General features: G+C 48.4%; 1 protein-coding gene across 2 annotated transcripts; it reads left to right on the top strand.

The window, feature by feature from the left end:
- Window positions 1-94: 94 nt before the first annotated feature.
- ralba (v-ral simian leukemia viral oncogene homolog Ba (ras related)) lies at window positions 95-17,912 on the top strand. Of its 2 annotated transcripts, none has more exons than XM_064326734.1 (5): window positions 95-244; window positions 12,266-12,415; window positions 12,758-12,966; window positions 13,946-14,123; window positions 15,577-17,912. In XM_064326734.1, the coding sequence occupies exons 2-5, from the start codon at window positions 12,302-12,304 to the stop codon at window positions 15,694-15,696; spliced, it is 621 nt and encodes a 206-aa protein (XP_064182804.1). In that variant the 5' UTR covers window positions 95-244; window positions 12,266-12,301; the 3' UTR covers window positions 15,697-17,912. The 2 variants fall into 2 exon arrangements, with proteins under 2 accessions (XP_064182804.1, XP_064182805.1); XM_064326735.1 differs by lacking the exon at window positions 95-244 and adding an exon at window positions 9,597-9,741.
- Window positions 17,913-18,217: the final 305 nt, after the last annotated feature.

Below are 18,217 nucleotides of genomic sequence, written 5' to 3'. Positions count from 1 at the left end.
AACACGATGACATTAAAAGCTACGGAAAACAACTTTTCTTTGTTGTTCTCTAAGTTGACGGAGAAAACCCTTCGCAACGTCACATCCTGTTGAATTCCTTCCCCTTTTCAATGCCTGTGCGTCCGGAGGGAGGGGTTCCGTAGCAGCGGTTGGAAGCATTGAAACTCGGCTCCCCTATGCCTTGGTACATTAATGCTTTCATCAAGATAGCATCCTGAAAGAAGAAATTCAAGGTTAAAACTCGGTAAGATTTTCAAAACTGTTTTTGATCAGTATGTTTAACGATTGATCCTTACACCGAAGTCGTACAGGGACCGACTGTTATCTTTATTCATTTGGGTAAACGATACAGCTGATTATGTTTAGCGTCGATTGACTGACAAACTAGACAACCAATAGTGGGCTATATGCGTGAGAGTTCCCGCGTGACAAACCACGCGGACCCAATCAGGAGCTGGTTTGAGTGGGAGGAAGGCGGGGGTTATTTGGGATGTGGCAGAAGAGAAGGGTGGATTACACAGGAAGGCACGGGTTGTAGTCAACTAGCTGATGTTTAATTTGTAACTGTTGACACAGTTGGGGCACCTAAAATCCTGAGCAATATTAAGACCACGTGCACCCAGTTGATATCAGAACTTATACAAGTTATTTCTGTATTTTAGTAACGTTACATTTGCCTGAGTAATGTACCTGCACTAGCTAGCTCTATCTATGGCTAGTCATTTCCTTTGCCTTAGCAAGCTTAGTAAACTTCCCCTAAAGTCACTCCTGGCTAAGTTTGTAGTTTACGCCCGCTCTATGTTAGGTATGTACATATGCTACAGTTGCGCATCTGTTTTGAATATAACGCTAGTGCAGTCATAGTAAACGGGTTCCGTTTTATAGTAATGTTGGCCCTATATCAAAGTGGTGTTTTGAAATATTTCTAGCTAGTCAAGCTTCCAATACCCCCAGGCTAAAAAGTCAGAATAAACGGTTGTTCATCCAGTCCTTTGTCGTGACATTTAGCTGGCCAGTTAACCAACAATACTACGAACGGCTCGAGCAATTATGTTCGATACACACTCTCCAGTCGTGCCCAGATGTCGCAGTGTAGGATCTGTAGAACAGACAGTTTTTCAGCGAGAATCAAAGACAACGGCGTCATGTCTTTTGTGACAATAGAACAGTAAAGGGGGTGCGCCACTTTGCACTGGGGCAGATAGACGAGAGGCATGTAGGGCGATTTATACAGGTAGCCTAATTACTTCCTCGTTCATCATTTCAGGGTTTTTACGAACTAAAGAGGACGCGTACTCTTTTAGTTTGGCCTTCGGTATACCGTGGGCTCTCCCGCAGACTAGGATGCCTCATAGTTAAGCAGTTTTGCGATATTATTTATGGTTTCGCTCGGTGGCGCGGTAGTTACAGAACGAATCACTGTCATAAAGGCTAAAAGACGGCTATTATTCCAGATACTGAACCATGAGCAGGTCTGCTGTTCTTCCTGAGACTAATCCTTGAGCAAATATACTGTTCCTGACACTTAACCCTGAACCGGTCTCTTGTTGTTTCTGAACCCTGTCTGTTGTCTCCCATATTCTGCCACCCTGTTGCCCGCATATACCTTGGCTGAAATCTGACAGATCAGCAAAATTGGGGTTTTTCCATCCACCCCACAGTACGAGAGTATATTTCATTTAAATATAGCACATATGTCAGGGATAATTAAACTCTGCTCTGCTAATGTAACAAAGATGTCAGAAAACATTGGTAGGTAGAGCTATTTGTGCAAGCATAATTGCCCTGTTAACTGGTTTGGAAGATCAGTGCTTATTTCTGCATACGAGGCTGGACTGTACCTGATTTTGCAGGGTACCTGATGAATTAATTGAAAGTTCCATTTAAAAAAGTTTGCAGCAGGCTTAACCACACAGCAACAGAAAATTCCATGTAATGAGCAAGGCCCTCTTACAGACCGTTGGGTATAATCGCATGACCTTAGTGCTGAGTGTGTGGGTAGCACCGGCTAACATGACAGCCGTTTGGAGAGGGGTGAAAGTGAGATAACACACTTTAAAGCACCTCTGCAGCTCGCCTCACAACCTGTATGGTCCACTAGTGTGAACAAACTGAAATCCCCGATATACACTTACTTGCTCATTACAACTCTAGAAGCTGGTTTGGAACTTGCAGTTCTTTCCTTGCTGTGTTTTCCTCCACAGCGATTCTGTGTGTGAAGTCAGTGGAAGCCGCCCTGTGCTTAATTGAGAGGACAGGTTACCCTGACCAAACCCATTTCCTAGCAACCCAACTGCTCTGCTATGGAACCTGGAAGAATGGTGCAGGCTGCTATCCAATCTACGTCAACAGCCCTCAGCGGGCCGAGTGCGTTTGTACTGGAAACAGTGGGACCACAAACACTGGCAATGTGCACATGGTACTGGGTCAGGGAGGACACGCTTCACAGACGGGCACACGTGTGTCCAGGCCAGATCAAGTAGCTGCCTATAAGAAGGATCACTGATTAATTGCTTAGCTCAGCAGGAGAGACAGATAACCTTCTGTGAAGTGACTGATAATTAACTGGCCGCCTTCACGACCACGCCTGGAAGCGTGACTGGAGGCGAAGAGGTTTTTATCCAAGTCGCTACATACACAGGGAGATTAATTTAATTTCACGCAGGGCTCAGCTGTACTGTATAAAACGAGCATTGTTCAGTTATTGGAACACTTACCTTAATCTTGGGAACGACTGGATAGTCGTGTAGACTAAATGAAATGCATATCCCTAATGCATATGCGCGTACCTGAATGTTTTCTCGGCGTGCTAGCGTTCTCATGCGTCTTCCGGGAGACTTTTACACCAGGGTCAAGCTTTTAGAGTGTGTTTGGTCGAGTGTGACCTTAAAAAGGTCTTTGCTCCCCCCCCCCCCATGTTTTTACACACAAGTCTGGTTCTTGTCGACCAGCAGTGGGGTGATTTGAAAACGTGCTCCCCGAGCTTGCATTCTGCACATTCTCAGCCTGTTTCTGAGATGATCGAGCCTGGCCACCAGCACCACTCAGCTGTCTGGAACTTCATTAGATATAGGCTTATCCTGAATATGGCTTTTATTGGTGATGGTTGCTCCTGGACTTAGTATATTGGATAGTCAGTCCACAGCTGAATCGCCCACAGGCTTGCAAGATGCATGAATACGCCTTGGATCGGAAAAGGGAAGAGGCTATACATTTGATAGAATGCAGAATAATAATCAGAAATGAATTGGCGTTCCATGCGCTTAGACTGCGTTAAACTTAGTAGAATCATTACGGTGCTCCCATTATTTATTTATTTATTTATTCATTCATTAACTCATATCTGGCAGGTACCCTTAACCAGAGCAGAGCAGAGCTGACATTCGTTATCTAGACTCTAACCGTGCATGCTTAGCCTCTCAGGCAGTTTATACCTGTACTGCAAGATTTAACAAGCCTCTTAACCAGTCCCACTAAACCTTGTCCTGTCATTTCAGACCTGTCTACATTGCATTTAATCATACCCCTCCCAGTCCTTTAAACAGTCCTGGGACTGATATCTCCAGCGGGCTTGGTCTGTTTTTCCTGCTTCCTTGGCATTGTTGATGGGCTGGTCTCGTAATGTGTCTTCGGGACTATTTCTGGAAGCACGGACCCATTTGTGAAAGAGGGTCATGCGTGTGTGTGTGTGCTTACGTGTGTGTGAAAGTGAGAGAGAGAGAGAGACGGACGGTCCTGATCGATCGCGGACCAGCGCGGATGCCGGAGGACGGCAGTTTGCGGAAAGGGAGACCGTAAGCACTGTCAGGAGCGGCGAGTTTAATTTGTGACTCGGCGGGTGAGTAATCCACCCCGTGTCCGCCAGCACTTTGAGAGAGAGGAGCGCAAGCCTGTCCTCTCTGAGGAGTAAACGCATTCCCCATCCAGCCTGCCAGGAGCTGGATGCTCCATAACTCACCCCCCCCCTCCCAAAAAAAAACAAGCTCGTCCTCTACCTGGGGGTCTGCCAGGAGGCAAATCACAAGAATCCGGATAAGGCAAGTTCTCCAATTGGTTAAGTCTGGAAAAGTATGGAAAAAACAAGAAGAAAAAAAAAATGCAGTTCATGGAACAAATCAGCAGGGAGCTGTAGTGGGCAGGTCCACCTTCTCTAACGGCAGCCGGGGGCGGGGCTTGTGCTGCTCTACTCAAGCAGGAAATGCCTCTGCAGTCAGCTGAGCGCTGCCTGTGGGGTTGCACGCGTGTTTGGACTCGCCGTGTTCTGCACTGTGCCTGTCTCACTGTGTCTGTGGGACATGGGATTGTTACATGGGCTCGGCAGGCAAGTAGGTTGTGGGTCAAACCCTTTGTCATTACAAATCCATGCTAGCGCTAGTGTTAATTTGATTCATGAGAGAACCTTTGCTCTGCCATTTACCTGTCCTTCCCTTTATCCATAAAAACAATCCCGTGGTCTTAAGTGTAATAAAGCTGTAGGCCATTAATCCAGGGTCACCCTGACTGCTGTGTTTCCTTATCAGTAGTTCACTGCTTCTGAGCAGATTTTGATTAGAGGTTTGAACACTTTAAAAGGAGGAAAGAAAAGTGGTTGTCCTGCCACACCATGGACGGGGAAAGGGGGGGGGGGCTGTTTTCCTGGGGAGGGCTTCGGCTGACCACCAGTCAGAGGAACTGAAGCAGTGTTGGGGTGCACTTCCTTGGCTTCCCCGCATGTGTTTCCCTCTGCCCAGCCTCTGTTTCCTGTTGGAGCAGGAAATGGGAAAAAGATCAAGTTACTCTCTTGTTGTTTATGTTCATTAAGGACACACAGACTGATATTAACGAGCCCCTCCACGATTTCAGCTGAGCAGCAGAAACACTTTTACTGTGGCTTCAGGAAGTCCTCTGTATATGTATTTTGTTTATACAGCAAGTGGGGCCTGGTGAGTGTTAAATATAACACTGAGTGTGAAGTTAGAGATGTAGAGAGCGTTTCAGGCTCCATGCATGTTGCCTATTCGAGCACAATCCCCCCCCCCCCCCCCCCACCTTCTCTGGGGTTGAAGGGGAGTCTTATCGTCATGGTGACCCATTTATGGAGCCCCGGGCCTGAAGGGGGGTGGGGGTGAGGGGGGCTTTGTTTTCTGATTGCTGTCACTGGGGGGTTGGGGTGTGGAGAGGAAAGTTGTGGGAAAAGGGAAGGGGAGAAAGACAGGAAAACAGTGGTGGAATCAGAAGATACATAGGAAACAGAGATGACAGAATGGTCGGGGGGGGCGGGGGGGGTAGCAGGCTGCAGGGCAGTGTTACGGGGGAGGGGGTAGGGGAATGGGAGTCCTTGTGAATGTAAAAAAGAAGCGCTGCTCACCAAAATTCTGGCCACGCCCGAGGCCAGCACACACCAACAAATTCAAGCAACCGGAACCCAAAGCATCACACCCCCCCCCCCCTTCCCCCAGGGTGCCTCTGCCAACCCCAGGACACAAGATGTTTGTTCACTTCTATTCTTGAGCCAATTAACATGAGAAGGGCTGTGCTAGGCTAATTCTCGAGGGATTATTTAGCTTTTTTCTTTTTTTGCTAAGAAGCCTCGGTTTAAATGCACGGCCGATGCAGAGACTGGTACAGACCGGCCATTCTGCGCTCTGCTTCCCGAATCTCTGAAAAGAGCTCCTGTGTTTCCTTCTTTCCCCGGTCCTGTTAGCATTCAGTGTAGATCCACCCCCCCCCCCACCCCCAACCCACAATCCCTCACTCAGCCTGTATCCCCGGCCACATTATGTCCTTTTACACAGTTCATCTCGGGTTCATAATTCACGCGTCTCAGATGAGCCCCGGACCCAGTCGTCTGGCCAGGCACTTCATCCAGATGTGTCGCGTAGCCGTTAGATCAGGGCAGATCAATCTGGGAGCTCTAGCTGCCCTGCTTCAGACGGCACACGGGGGAAATCCTGCCGGAGTTCCCTCAGTCCTCGCAGCACTGGAAACTGCAGGGCGGCTGGTTACCATGGAGATTTCAGCCGGCGGTCGTATGCTGACAAATCTCTAAACTCTCAGGCTCTCCGATCGAGCATGAAGGCACTTGACCGCTGCCGTCCAACACTGGCCCTGTAATATTGGTGTGCGTGTGAGTGTGAGTGTGTGGGTGTGTGTGCGTGTGGATGTGTGGGTGCGCGTGTGTGTCTGTGTGTGCATGCGTATGTGTGTGTGTGTGTGTGTGTATGCATGCGCATGTTTGCATTTGTGTGTTCGTGTGTTTGAGCATAGGCATGTCTGGGCATCTTTCAGGTAAATCTGGATTATTGTGAGGAGCCTAGTCTGCAGAACTTTGCTTTTGTCATTCCCAGTTATCTAACGGTTTTTATTTTTGCTGATGCAGTTTGTCGTGGGTTCGTTTTCCTGAATTCCTGCTGGGTGAAGAGTGGCTGAATTCTGGCACGGCAAGGACATAGACAGGAAGTGATGTTGCTTGCAGGAAGCGCAGGGGCCAGAGGACAGGAAGACTGCCTGTTTTTAACATTTACTGCCATTGGCCGCCAGCACCTCTGCTTTTCACATCGTGTACTGCAGCAGGTCCCAGCTCAGTCATCTAGTACCCCGCGTTCTAACACCCGCTTTTGTGAATGGGAGTCCTCTCTCTATCTCCCTCTCCCCATGTCCCTTTCTCTCACTGTCCTGTTCCCCCTCTCTCTGACACTTTCCCCTTCTCTCCCCTCTTTCTCTCCTGTTGTTTTCCCCTTTCCCTCTCGGTCTTCCTCTCCCCCCTCTCTATCACCCTCCCTTTCTCCCCCTCTCCTCTCTCTTTTTCTCTCTGCCTTCCTCCCTCCCTCGCTCGCTTCTCTCTCTCTGTTTTTCTCTGTCTGACTGGAATCCAGCCAGACCGCTGCACGCTGCTCGGTTTTCTCGGAGCTGACGAGCGTACGATCCGGACGGACGGCATGCGCTCAGCCTGGTCTCTTAACCCCTCGCCTCCCGGCGCGCGGACCCGGCGGGAAACGCGCGAGGAACAAAACCGCCGAGGCGGCGGAGGCCTGCTCGCTCAGCCGTTTACAGATCAGCTCGGATCGGGCTAACGTGCTAACGAAATACTCCCAAGCCAGTTAGACCAGATGCTAATAAAGACGCATCAGTCATTAGCTAGCCGAGTCGTGTCGCCGCGGGGAGTGGCGCCTCGCCATAAGCGCTTAGCCAGGCCTACCGTGACTCCCAGCCTGCTTTGGGTCCCATCCAGCTGCAGTGTGCGTTCCTACATACTGAGAGCGTGGAGTCTGAGCTGAGCGCTCCAAGGCAGTCACCCGGATCCGCTCACCGATTGGACGTAGCCGAGCAACCTTTAGCAACCGCTGCGCGGAAGGGCGTCGGGACGCGTGATCGGCACAGCCGACGACGCGGCGCGGGGTGACCGCGTGAGTCACCGATCCTCCGCGTCCTCCCGTCATAGCCGGCATGTCATTAAGTGCTTTGTCTGCGCGGGATTAATTGGACGGCTCCCTTCTAAACCCGCGGGCTTAGTGCAAACAGAAATCCATACAAGGGCTTACAGGCCAATGAGAAGCCCTTTGGAGAGGGAATTCTGCAAGGGATCTTTATCAGCGTAGAGTTGTAATCAATTCTGGGCAGAGAGAGATGGAGAGGAACAGAGTTAGAGAGACAGAGGAAGAGGGAGAGATAGAGAGGCAGAGAAAGAGAGAGAGAGAGACAGAGATAGAAAGGGAGAGATAGAGAGACAGAGAGGGTACTGGGTGGGCTGTCTGCTATCCTTCGGGGATCCTGATGAATTTGACTTACCGTGAGGTTCATCATGCATATTTCAGTAGTGTGCATGGATGCAGTCGCACAGCACTGGTGCATCTGGGTCAGTCACACAGTCTGAGATTTCGGTGGAAGTGTCCTTCATTTAACCTTTTCTGCTTGCCGCCACGTTTGTCCCAATGGCAGCGTCGTCCGATCCGGAGCCCTACAGGGCCTGCACTGCTGTGGCCCGAGTGTGTGTGTGTGTGTGTGAGTGTGAATGAGTGTGTGTGTATGTACGCGAGTGTGTGTGTGTGTGTGTGTGTGTGTGAGTGTGAGTGTGTGTGTGAGTGTGAATGAGTGTGTGTGTATGTACGCGAGTGTGTGTGTGTGTGTGTGTGGTGAGTGTATGTGAGCGTGTCATGGAGTAAGGTGAGTGTGTGTGAGTGTGTGTGTGGTGTGTGTGTGTGTAGTGTGTGTGTGTGTGAGTGTGAAAGAGTGTGTGTGTGTGTGTGTGTGGAGTGTGTGAGTGTGTGTGTGTGTGTGTGTGTGTGTGTGAGTGTGTGTGTATGTACGCGAGTGCGTGTGTGCTCATGCACATGTGTTCCTGCTTTTGTAGAACTGACCTCCTTTAGGAATAGCTGACGCCAGCATGTTCTGATTCTTGTGGTTATTCTTTCCTGTACCTTGTGCCATTTCTCTGATGAACTCCACATTGCCAAGGATTATGACAACAATGACAGGAAGTAGCAGGAAAGGAGAGACTTCCTGGGTGAACCCCCGAGAGAGAGAAAGAGTTTTCATTTGTTTGCTGATGATGTCACAAGGTTGACTGTGTCCGTGAGTCTCTGGTGCCGCAATGCTGTCCCGTGGTTTGGTTGAAGACCACACCCGTGTGATGTCAGTTTTGGTGAAATTTTTGAAAGTCGTGTCGCTGACTTGTTCACACTGTTTTGGCGTTATTCTAAATTTAACTGCGGCATTTTCTAATAATTTCTCGTACTTCATTTACTTATAAGGTTTTAATTTCTCAGTTTTATTTATATTTTGTCTCTGCATTATTAAAGCAAATGAAGTGTATTCACAACAATATACTGTGTGTTTTAGTATGAATAATGTTATTAGAGTAAAGGGATTCCTGTGAATTATTTGTTTTATGTTGCATTTTCATTTTGTTCTTAAACGGCCACAGGACATTTTCCATTAAAGCAGTTACACTTTCAAAAAAAAAAAAAGCCCATCCCTACAGCTAATCCCATGATGCAATGCGGCTGGCTGTTTTGTTTAACTGTGTGGAAACAGGCCCAGGGTGCAGATGTGTTTTTTTGCTTGCTGAAGCACATTGTGGTGAGCCCTGGTTGATAAATGGATCAGCGTTGATGTGTTTTCAAATTCCCTCGTTTCTAAATGACTTATGAAAAATTCCACACTTTATAGTCCACAATTTCCCTTTGTCATATTTCATAGCTTTCTAAAAAAAAGGAGCCGGTTATGTTATTGATTCAAATCCTCGCTCTTCAGTCCACGGGCGGGGTTGGAGGGGCGCGTAGTTGGTCACGTAGCGCACTTTTTAGCGTCTTGTGGAAACGTTGTTTGCTCTGAGGAGGAGTCCGCGTCCGTTACCATGGTTACCTGTCAGACGAGATGATGCGTGCGGAGGGTTTTTCACGAAGCCGGCAGCGTGAGAGCGGACCTGTCCGCCCGCTGACGAGGCTGTGAGGTAACGCAGGGCAGGGAAAGCCCCGGAGGGTAAGAGCCCGGCCTTCCCAGGAAAACTCCCCCGGGAGGGAGAGAAAGGGAGGGGGGGGGGGGAGGGAGGAGGGAGAGAGGGAGGGAGAGAAAGGTGGAGAAAGGGAAAGAGAGACAGAGACCAGTAGTCACACAGAGAGGTGAGGGATATTGACTGGTCTGCTCTTTTGCACACTGGGAGCGGTCAGACCTCTATGGAATACCCACCCGTGGTGTTTGTTATATAAACATTGAGCCGTACCTGCTGTTCAGACTTCGCTGGTGCGGAGACTCTGCGTTAAGGTGAGTTTATGTTAAGTGCTACGTAGCACAGTTTCCCGATTTGAGCTTTCTTCGAGGGACAGAAGGCGGGTTTGTGTCCTTGCCTGCGGAAATGTTGAGGGAAGTTTCTTCCTTGGCCGTGGCTGGGGTTAGGCAGGAAGGGGAGGGACGGGAGACTGCGGGACGTCTGCGTGCGCACACCTCGCTACAGGATGTGATGTAATGTTACCGAGCCACCCGTCTGAGAGAGAGAGGCCGATCTAGGGGGCATACGGTGTGTGTGTGTGTGTGTGTGTGTGTGTGTGTGGTATGTGTATTATGTGAATGTGCATGTGCGTGTGTGAAATGTAGGAGTGTGTGAATGTGTGTGCAGTAAGGTAGTCCTACAGGGGACAGGTCAGTCCCTTGAGGGGCGCAGCCTAGATGCTGTGATAACAGCCGGCACCGGACGGCTCTGTTTCCACAGCAGTGTCTCCACACCCAGGCTCTGTTTCCACACCCAGGCTCTGTTTCCATGCCTGGGCTGTTTAAATCTCTCCACTTCTCCACTGATTTCATTTTTTAACAGCACTTCTCCAAATAGAGGATTTGTTGTATTTGCATACAATACAATACTGGAATGCACCTTAAGAGCTCTTCCAGTCACAACAATGTGGGATAGAGAATTGGGGAAGATGAGTGTTTTCCCACAGTCGGATACTATTTGGCAAAATATTTTTTCATCTTCAAAACATTTTTCACACCAACTAATTCATTACAAACCGTGTTTATGCAGCTCCACTCGTGATCACAAATGAGGCTAGTGAAGGACCCTACCTGCCAGTTCTGCATGCTTGGGGAGATAGGGACCTACCTACATGTATTTTGGGAGTGTCCTAAAATCACACAGTTTTGGAAATATGTTGCGTCCACTCTAAGTATAATGCTTGGGGTTGATGTCCCACTCTCTCATAAGGCAATGCTTTTGGCAGATGACCCTAAACTGTATTTAACCAGAAAGTCTTGCTTGCCAGTCTCACTGCAGCTAAGAAGACTATACTGAAGGGCAGGATGGAGCCTCTGAACTCTCACAATAGCGTATGGCTGGGTTATTTTTATGATATTGTTCTCCTTGAGAAATCTACGGGGACAATCCATAGAGCTCAATGTAGCACAATCACAGCTTGGAATACAGCTGCAGATGAAGTTTTCAGGTTTCAAGCAATGGACTGTTGACTTCTGTAAACCGTCTCTTCCAGTTCTGGGGATCGGGAGGGGGTTAGGGTATATGAAAAACAATAAAAAAATTGTTCACAAAAAACAAATCTCTCCACTACCCTCAGCCACAAACCGAGGACTCCATTGTGGCTCCTTAAGGTCAATTTCCTGTGTGAGAAACACTAGGACTGGATTCAGAAAGTCGTGTGACTGGGTGTAGACGTGTGTGTGGGCTCGGACTACCTCAAACGCTCATAAACTTGTGATTTTTGCTGAGGTACGTAGATTCTCCTCTGGAGTGTGTCAGAGGTTTAAGGAAATTAAAAAAAACTGCTTTTCTGCCAGCTGAGTGATCGTTTTTCATATTAAATATCCACAGTTGGACATTCCATGGTGTATCTTCACAGCTATTAGCATATAATCAATTAAAACGAATCGGGTCTGAAACCAGCAACCTTTATATCCGATCAGCTGCTGAACTCGAGACACAGACTTCTTATTTCTCTGACAGGACTTTTAAGTTGTCACATGATTAGTGGCTATGTCGAGCGATTTCGATCGATTTCGGTCGTTATCAGGCTCACGCAGCGCTGCGTGTGTTAGCCGCGGTCTGCTACGCAACGCGCTGCGCTGTGGGGATAGATGGTATTGCCCCCTGGGGGGTGAAGCAGTTTTATCGAACGCTCATTATCCCCATTCATTCGGACACTGTAGCGGTGTGATATTATTGAGCACCACGCGCGATCCAGCAGAGCTTTCCTGTGCCCAAGAGCCCTGAGAGCGAAGTGTCAATAATGCGCTCCTAGCCCCGCCCCCGCTGTCGGTCTGTGGGACTGGGGCTGACGTCCGCGTAGCGGTACGGTCAGTACAGTACTGACTACTGCCCAGTCTTTCCCTCTGGGTTTGCTTTGGCCTAATTGTCTGGATATTTTTAACATTTAAGAAAATGGCTTTAGCTTTTCAATTTCTTTAATGTCACAGTCTAAGCCAACATCTGACAGCATTTCAGATTCCCTGACGAAATTCTTTGAATTACTGAAAGCATCAAGAATCCCCCTTCAGTCACTGAAAGCACCTGGAATGTTCTAGAGCTTCACCCTGACACATGCATCAGGGATAAAATTTGTGTCAGTACACTGTCTAGCATTTTAGGACTGTGTGTGTGTGTGTGTGTTGGGGGGGGGGGGGGGGTTTCTTGTGTCGTGAACTTACAATAAAATGCAAGTATTACTTTACAGACACAGTTTTATCTGTTTCATTTTATGTTTGTATGTATGTCTCTGTCTCTGTAGTGTGTGTGTATGTGTGTGAGTTTGAGATTAACTGAAGTGTACCTACTCATCCACAGGAGGCTTCAGTCAGTCAGTTTGGGTGGATCGCAGCGATGGCAGCCAATAAGAGCAAGAACCAGAGCTCGCTGGCCCTGCACAAAGTCATCATGGTGGGCAGTGGGGGCGTGGGAAAGTCAGCCCTCACCCTGCAGTTCATGTACGACGAGGTGAGTCTCTCATCTGCCTCTGGGGAGAAGTCCACATTTTACATTCACTCAGGAAGAGCCGTAAACACGAACCTGAGAACATAGTCACCAGACACAAGCTGCCAATAGCTTAGCACAGAGCGATTCTGAAGCTTTGAGGGTGGATACAGGTGTGTTAAGTACAAGATGAATTAGACACATTGTTTTTTTTTTGTAATTAAAAAGAATTCAGTCTTCTGCGAGAAGTTGGGGAGAGACATTTAAATATCTGGCTGTGCAGTCTGGAGCCCCCTTGTCCACTCGCAGAGGGGCCGGGCCTGCTTTGAGAGCGTCGTCATGGTTTCCGGGCGTTTCCTGTTTCAGTTTGTGGAGGACTACGAGCCGACCAAGGCGGACAGCTACAGGAAGAAGGTGGTTCTGGACGGGGAGGAGGTGCAGATCGACATCCTGGACACGGCGGGGCAGGAGGACTACGCCGCCATCCGGGATAACTACTTCCGCTCGGGAGAGGGCTTCCTGCTGGTCTTCTCCATCACAGAGCACGAGTCCTTCACTGCCACCGCCGAGTTCAGGTGTGTCCCGCGCTGGGGAACGCCAGGCAGCCTGCACCCCCGAAATACTGCACCCCAAACTCACTGCACCCTGAGCTCAGTGTACCCTGAACACACTGCACCCTGAACTCACTACACCCCGAACACACTGTACCCTGAACTAACTGCACCCCAAACTCACTGCACCCTGAGCTCAGTGTACCCCGAACTCACTGCACCCTGAACTCACTGCACCCTGAACACACTGCACCCCGAACTCACTGCACCCCGAACACACTGCACCCTGAACTCACTGCACCCTGAACGCACTGCACCCTGAACTCACTGCACCCCAAACTCACTGCACCTTAAACTCACTGCACCCTGAACTCACTGCACCCCGAACACACTGCACCCTGAACCCACTGCACCCCGAACACACTGTACCCTGAACTAACTGCACCCCAACCTCACTGTACCCTGAACTCACTGCACCCCAAACACACTGTACCCTGAACACACTGAGCTCCACTCACTGCACCCCAAACACACTGCACACTGCAGGATATAAATGAGTGAATGTGTGAATGTTACTGTATTGTGGTGTAGGATAATAGTACATGTCACTGTATTGGGGTGTGGGATATATAGTGCGTGTTGCTGGTTCAGCATGGGGTCCATTCTACAGCCAGAGCAGCAGGATCCTGTGTGGCTGCTCCAGGCCTTTGTGATGATATGTGATAGTCTGACGTTGAGTAGAAATCAATACGTTCATCAATATCCCTTAAAAAGAATAAACACTCAGCCGGAGGTAACTCTGCCGTAGACAACTCAACAGAGGACAGTGCATGTCATAGAGATGAGAATCATCACCACTGAGATTGAACAGAGATGATGGCGTAGAACAGAGACGCTGTTAAAGATGGGGGTGATTTAGTAGATTTTTTTAAGGAAGGGAGCTGGAGACCTGGGGGCGAGGCGTGCCATTGGCTCGCTGAGCGTCTGTCTGTCCGTCCCTCAGGGAACAGATCCTGCGGGTGAAGGCCGAGGAGGACAAGATCCCGCTGCTGTTGGTCGGGAACAAGTCGGACCTGGAGGACCGCCGGCAGGTGATGGTGGACGAGGCCCGGGGCAAGGCCGAGGAGTGGGGGGTGCAGTACGTGGAGACCTCGGCCAAGACGCGCGCCAACGTGGACAAGGTGCGCTCGGACACCGACGACATCGCCCACACTACCTACCTACACACTCCACACCCCCCATATCACACACCTACACTCCAACATTACCACTCACAAACTCCGCCACAACACATTCACACTCACAATCCCACAACCTCCACACTACCCACGCAACACACCTAAACTCACCACATCATACACACTCTCCCTTACGACCACTACACTCACCCTACAAATCCACAACTCACACACCCACTTACCCTCACACACACTTACAGCCACACACTTCACCCCTCACACACACTTACAACAACACACTACACTTCCACAACACACACGCAACACTTACACATGTCAATATCACAGCTCTGGAGTCAGTGCAGATTCTAGTCTAAGCCTGGTTATCGCTGCTGTAGAGTCTGCTATGACTTCCTGGGTTTTTGCAGGGCGACATCACAAATAGTTGTATTGAGTTTCGGTTGCAGTCTCAGCTTTGAGCTGAGTGCAGTGAATGGTGTCCATGTCTGTGATGTGAAATGGGTGGTAACTCAGAGCTGGGAGGTCTTTCGCGAAGCAGGATTTCTGAGTTAACTGCCTTGAACAAAACCCGGACCTGCTCTTTTTACTTCAGTCCATGTTCCAGACTTGGGAGGGTTCCGGGTTTTACTACGTGCGGTTGTCCAGCTAACTGAGTAATTGTGCTTTGTGAAACAGGGCCCTGGTTCTACTCATTTAGAAAGAGCAGTCCATGAAACATCAGCAAAGCATTACATCCCGTCTGAAAGCTTTTAAAGGAAAGGGGAAAAGAACTAGGTTACCATTTTGCCCCTGGCACATTGATACCACCTGACCGGACCTACTTGCTTAGAGTGGGTGTTGGGCACATCAGCTACTATTTACCTCATGTGGGTGTGGTTATCAAACCATCTGTGCCTACCGTGAGCCGAAATGGATGTTTGTGCAGTGCCTTTCTCATGACCTCTCCCATGTTGAGCAGTTACCCGAAATACTCCTAAGCAGCTGTGTTATTGACATGTCACATGTTTAAAACCCAGTGACAGAACCAGTAACTTTATTATCAAACTCAAAATAATCCCTCACTGCCTGTATAAGAACATTTTAAAGATGCAGCAGACATTCTGCTGTATAAATGCCTCCGCTATTAGTATACAGAGGTGTTAAATCCAGGTCCAGAAAGTACAAGTCCTCCCCAGTATTTTGTTAAATCACCTGGAATTCTAGACCCCATCACAGTTCTAAAACTAGGAGGTAGAGCTAAATTAGTGAAATCACCTGGGTGGAAGAAATGATTGGCAGTGGAGTTTTTCTTTCTGACCCCTGGACTCTGATGGTGTACGGCTTCCATTTTAGACCCTCGCGTCAGTTTAGATGCAAATGAATCGCCCACACGGCGCGGTAAAGGTTAAAGGAGTCATTTCCGTAACCCTGCTCATTTTTTTTTTTTTAAACGCAGGTGTTTTTCGACCTGATGCGGGAGGTGCGAGCAAAGAAGATGTCGGAAAACAAGGACAAAAACGGGAAGAAGAGCGGCAAGGGGAAGAAGAGCTTCAAAGAGCGCTGCTGTTTACTCTGATCCCAGCACAGCCCAACCGCAGCCACCGGTCGGAAACGAAACCATCCGTTTCGCCAAATTCGGTCATGGTGGGTTCATACTTATGAACCGCTCTCCCCGAACCCCCTTTTTCTTTTTTTTTTTTTTTTTTTTACACATTACAAATTGTAATCAAATCCATAAATCCCCCCAGCACGCAACACACACACACACACACACAGCCCAATATTAGGAGACTCCATAAATCCCTCCCAACACACAACTCACACACACACACTGCCCAATATTAGGAGACTCCATAAATCCAGTGACAGTGAGGCATCATGGGATTTTTTTCTTCGTAAGATTCAGCTGCCGAATTGTTTCCAACACTAACCTTTTATTTCCTCTTTGTAATGTAGCTTTCCTGTTTGTATTTTTAAAGTTGTTGGCGCATTTGGCGGGGGACTTGTGTTTATGCTGATTATTGTGCGCGCACACTCACAAACACACACATTTTAGATGTAGTCACGGCGACCTGGGAAGGTTGAAGTCCTACCTGTACAAAGCACATGTGATTTTTTCTATTGGGCGGTCAGTCTATGCTTAGCTGTGCGACTTCCTCTCATTGGCCTCTGCTCTGGAGATGAAAACCAGATCCAGGGGGAAATGATGTTCTGCACATGGTCTGTTTTCCCTCAGTCTCTTCTGTCATGCTGAACAAGAACCACACGATGTAAAGCTGTGCTATCACAAAGCTCATTCTAGCTGTTAACTGTATAACCACACTGCTCCAGCGGTTGCTTCCTTTAACACGCTCGTAATGGAAGCGAAGCGGCTAGCGCTAATTCAGTTTAGTCGGAATGGAAGAAATCTGCTGACCTCACTGTGGGAAAGTGGAGATGGTTCAGATGCTTGCAGTGCAGGCTAGACAGAAGCGAGCCTTCTACTCATGTCACTGTTAAGTAATGGCCATTGTGAACTCCAGCGATCAAGTATTTTAGGATTCCAGCCGGCAAACAAACTCAGTTTCTAGCTGGGGAAACAACAGGAAGGAGGGAAAATACTGTTGGGAACCCAAGAACAGACTCCAGACCGACCTGGTTCTGGTTCCTGTTGTGGTACGGGGCCTAACGGGTCCATTTTCTGTCAACCTCTGAGGTAAACAAATGTAACAACTCAGCAGCCTACAGAACGCATTTGATTGATGGATGCTACTCAGGAATAACAGGCCATGGGAGTCAGTGTGTGGGGCTCCACCGGTTTGGTTAGACCTTGGGTGTCAGAATCCAGTCCTGGAAGGCCACAGTATCCGCTGGGTTTCCTGGATGTGAGTAACAAGGTCATCTCCTTGGACTGGTGTTCCGGAAGCAGTCAGAGCCGTAGAATCGCCAGAGAAACGGAGCCACGGCATTACTCTGACCCTTACTTGACGGTCATGCCCCCTTGTGAGCACGCACAGTACTGCAGTACCAGCTGTAGTCCAAGTCCCCATCCCCCCCCCCTCACGATTACAGTATATACCAGGGCTGGGCTCGTTCTGTTCCTGGAGGGCTGATGCATTTTAAGGTCTTCCCTTCCACCAGTTAATCTTGGTTCAATCAGCTAATTAGCTCTATTCACCAACGCCTGTATCAAGTTATAGATCAGACCATGGTAAGGGACACAAGGACTGTTGTGATTAATGGGGTTATCAATGAATGTAGCTAAAATTATAAATCGGATAATTGATTGAGGCTGATTAATTAAGAATAGAAGCTGGCATGGAATCCTGACCCAGAAATATAAGTGCACTACATTGCCAATATGGTCCAATAGATAATAGAATCATCCACTATGACCCTCTGCGTACTGAGGAAATTGCCTTGTAGGTTTAAGGTGCCAAACTTTAAGGGTGACAGATTATTGTTTTCCATCTTGTCACTTTGTATAATTCCACCTCCTCCCACCCTTTTGATTGCCTACGGAATATTACAGCTTTGCCGTTTAATTTCCCGATTCCTGTCTGTGGAACAGTTTTGAGGGAGTGTAAGTGTTCACTGCTCTGTGTAGGGGTTCCCTCCTCTGTGTAAGGGTTCCCCTCAGCAGGGTAGTGTTTTCATCCTCGCCTTGTTCACTCTCCTCTTAAAAGTACGTCCTGTCCAGGCCTTTTAAAGCTGAATCGCTGTTTGTATGAATAATTCTTCAGTTCACTCGCTGTTTTTTGTAACATAAACGTCAGAATATGTTGCCAAATAAACGCTTCTTCTTTGTAAAAACCTGTCTGGTGATTTATGAAGTCTGTATCGTTGCCGTCGGGTGTCAGGAGGAAAAATTACGTTTACAAAAGCCAGCAGACTTTTCAGAAAATGAACAAAGCAATGAAAGAAAAGTTCTGGTGTTCATCGACACATTCCTGCACACGGTCTGGATTTGGAGGAATTTACCTACTATATTAATGTAGCATACAATTGATATGAAGGGTTATAAAACCAGTTACGATGCAATTGATCTCTTTCACAGAAACTAGTCAGGAAATAGTCCAACCTTCCCCAGATGTCATGGAGAAAGTGGTCCTCACTCC

This window comes from Anguilla rostrata, chromosome 3 (genome assembly GCF_018555375.3).
Source record: "Anguilla rostrata isolate EN2019 chromosome 3, ASM1855537v3, whole genome shotgun sequence".
NCBI lineage: Eukaryota > Metazoa > Chordata > Actinopteri > Anguilliformes > Anguillidae > Anguilla > Anguilla rostrata.
This window is presented reverse-complemented; position numbering and strand designations above follow the sequence as displayed.

Bases quoted from the DNA above. Each gene is read 5' to 3' on its own strand.
- ralba (XM_064326734.1), top strand. From the start codon at position 12,302: ATGGCAGCCAATAAGAGCAAGAACCAGAGCTCGCTGGCCCTGCACAAA. The intron at 12,967-13,945 runs GTGTGTCCCGCG...TCCGTCCCTCAG, and splicing joins ACTGCCACCGCCGAGTTCAG to GGAACAGATCCTGCGGGTGA. The intron at 14,124-15,576 runs GTGCGCTCGGAC...TTTTAAACGCAG, and splicing joins CGCGCGCCAACGTGGACAAG to GTGTTTTTCGACCTGATGCG.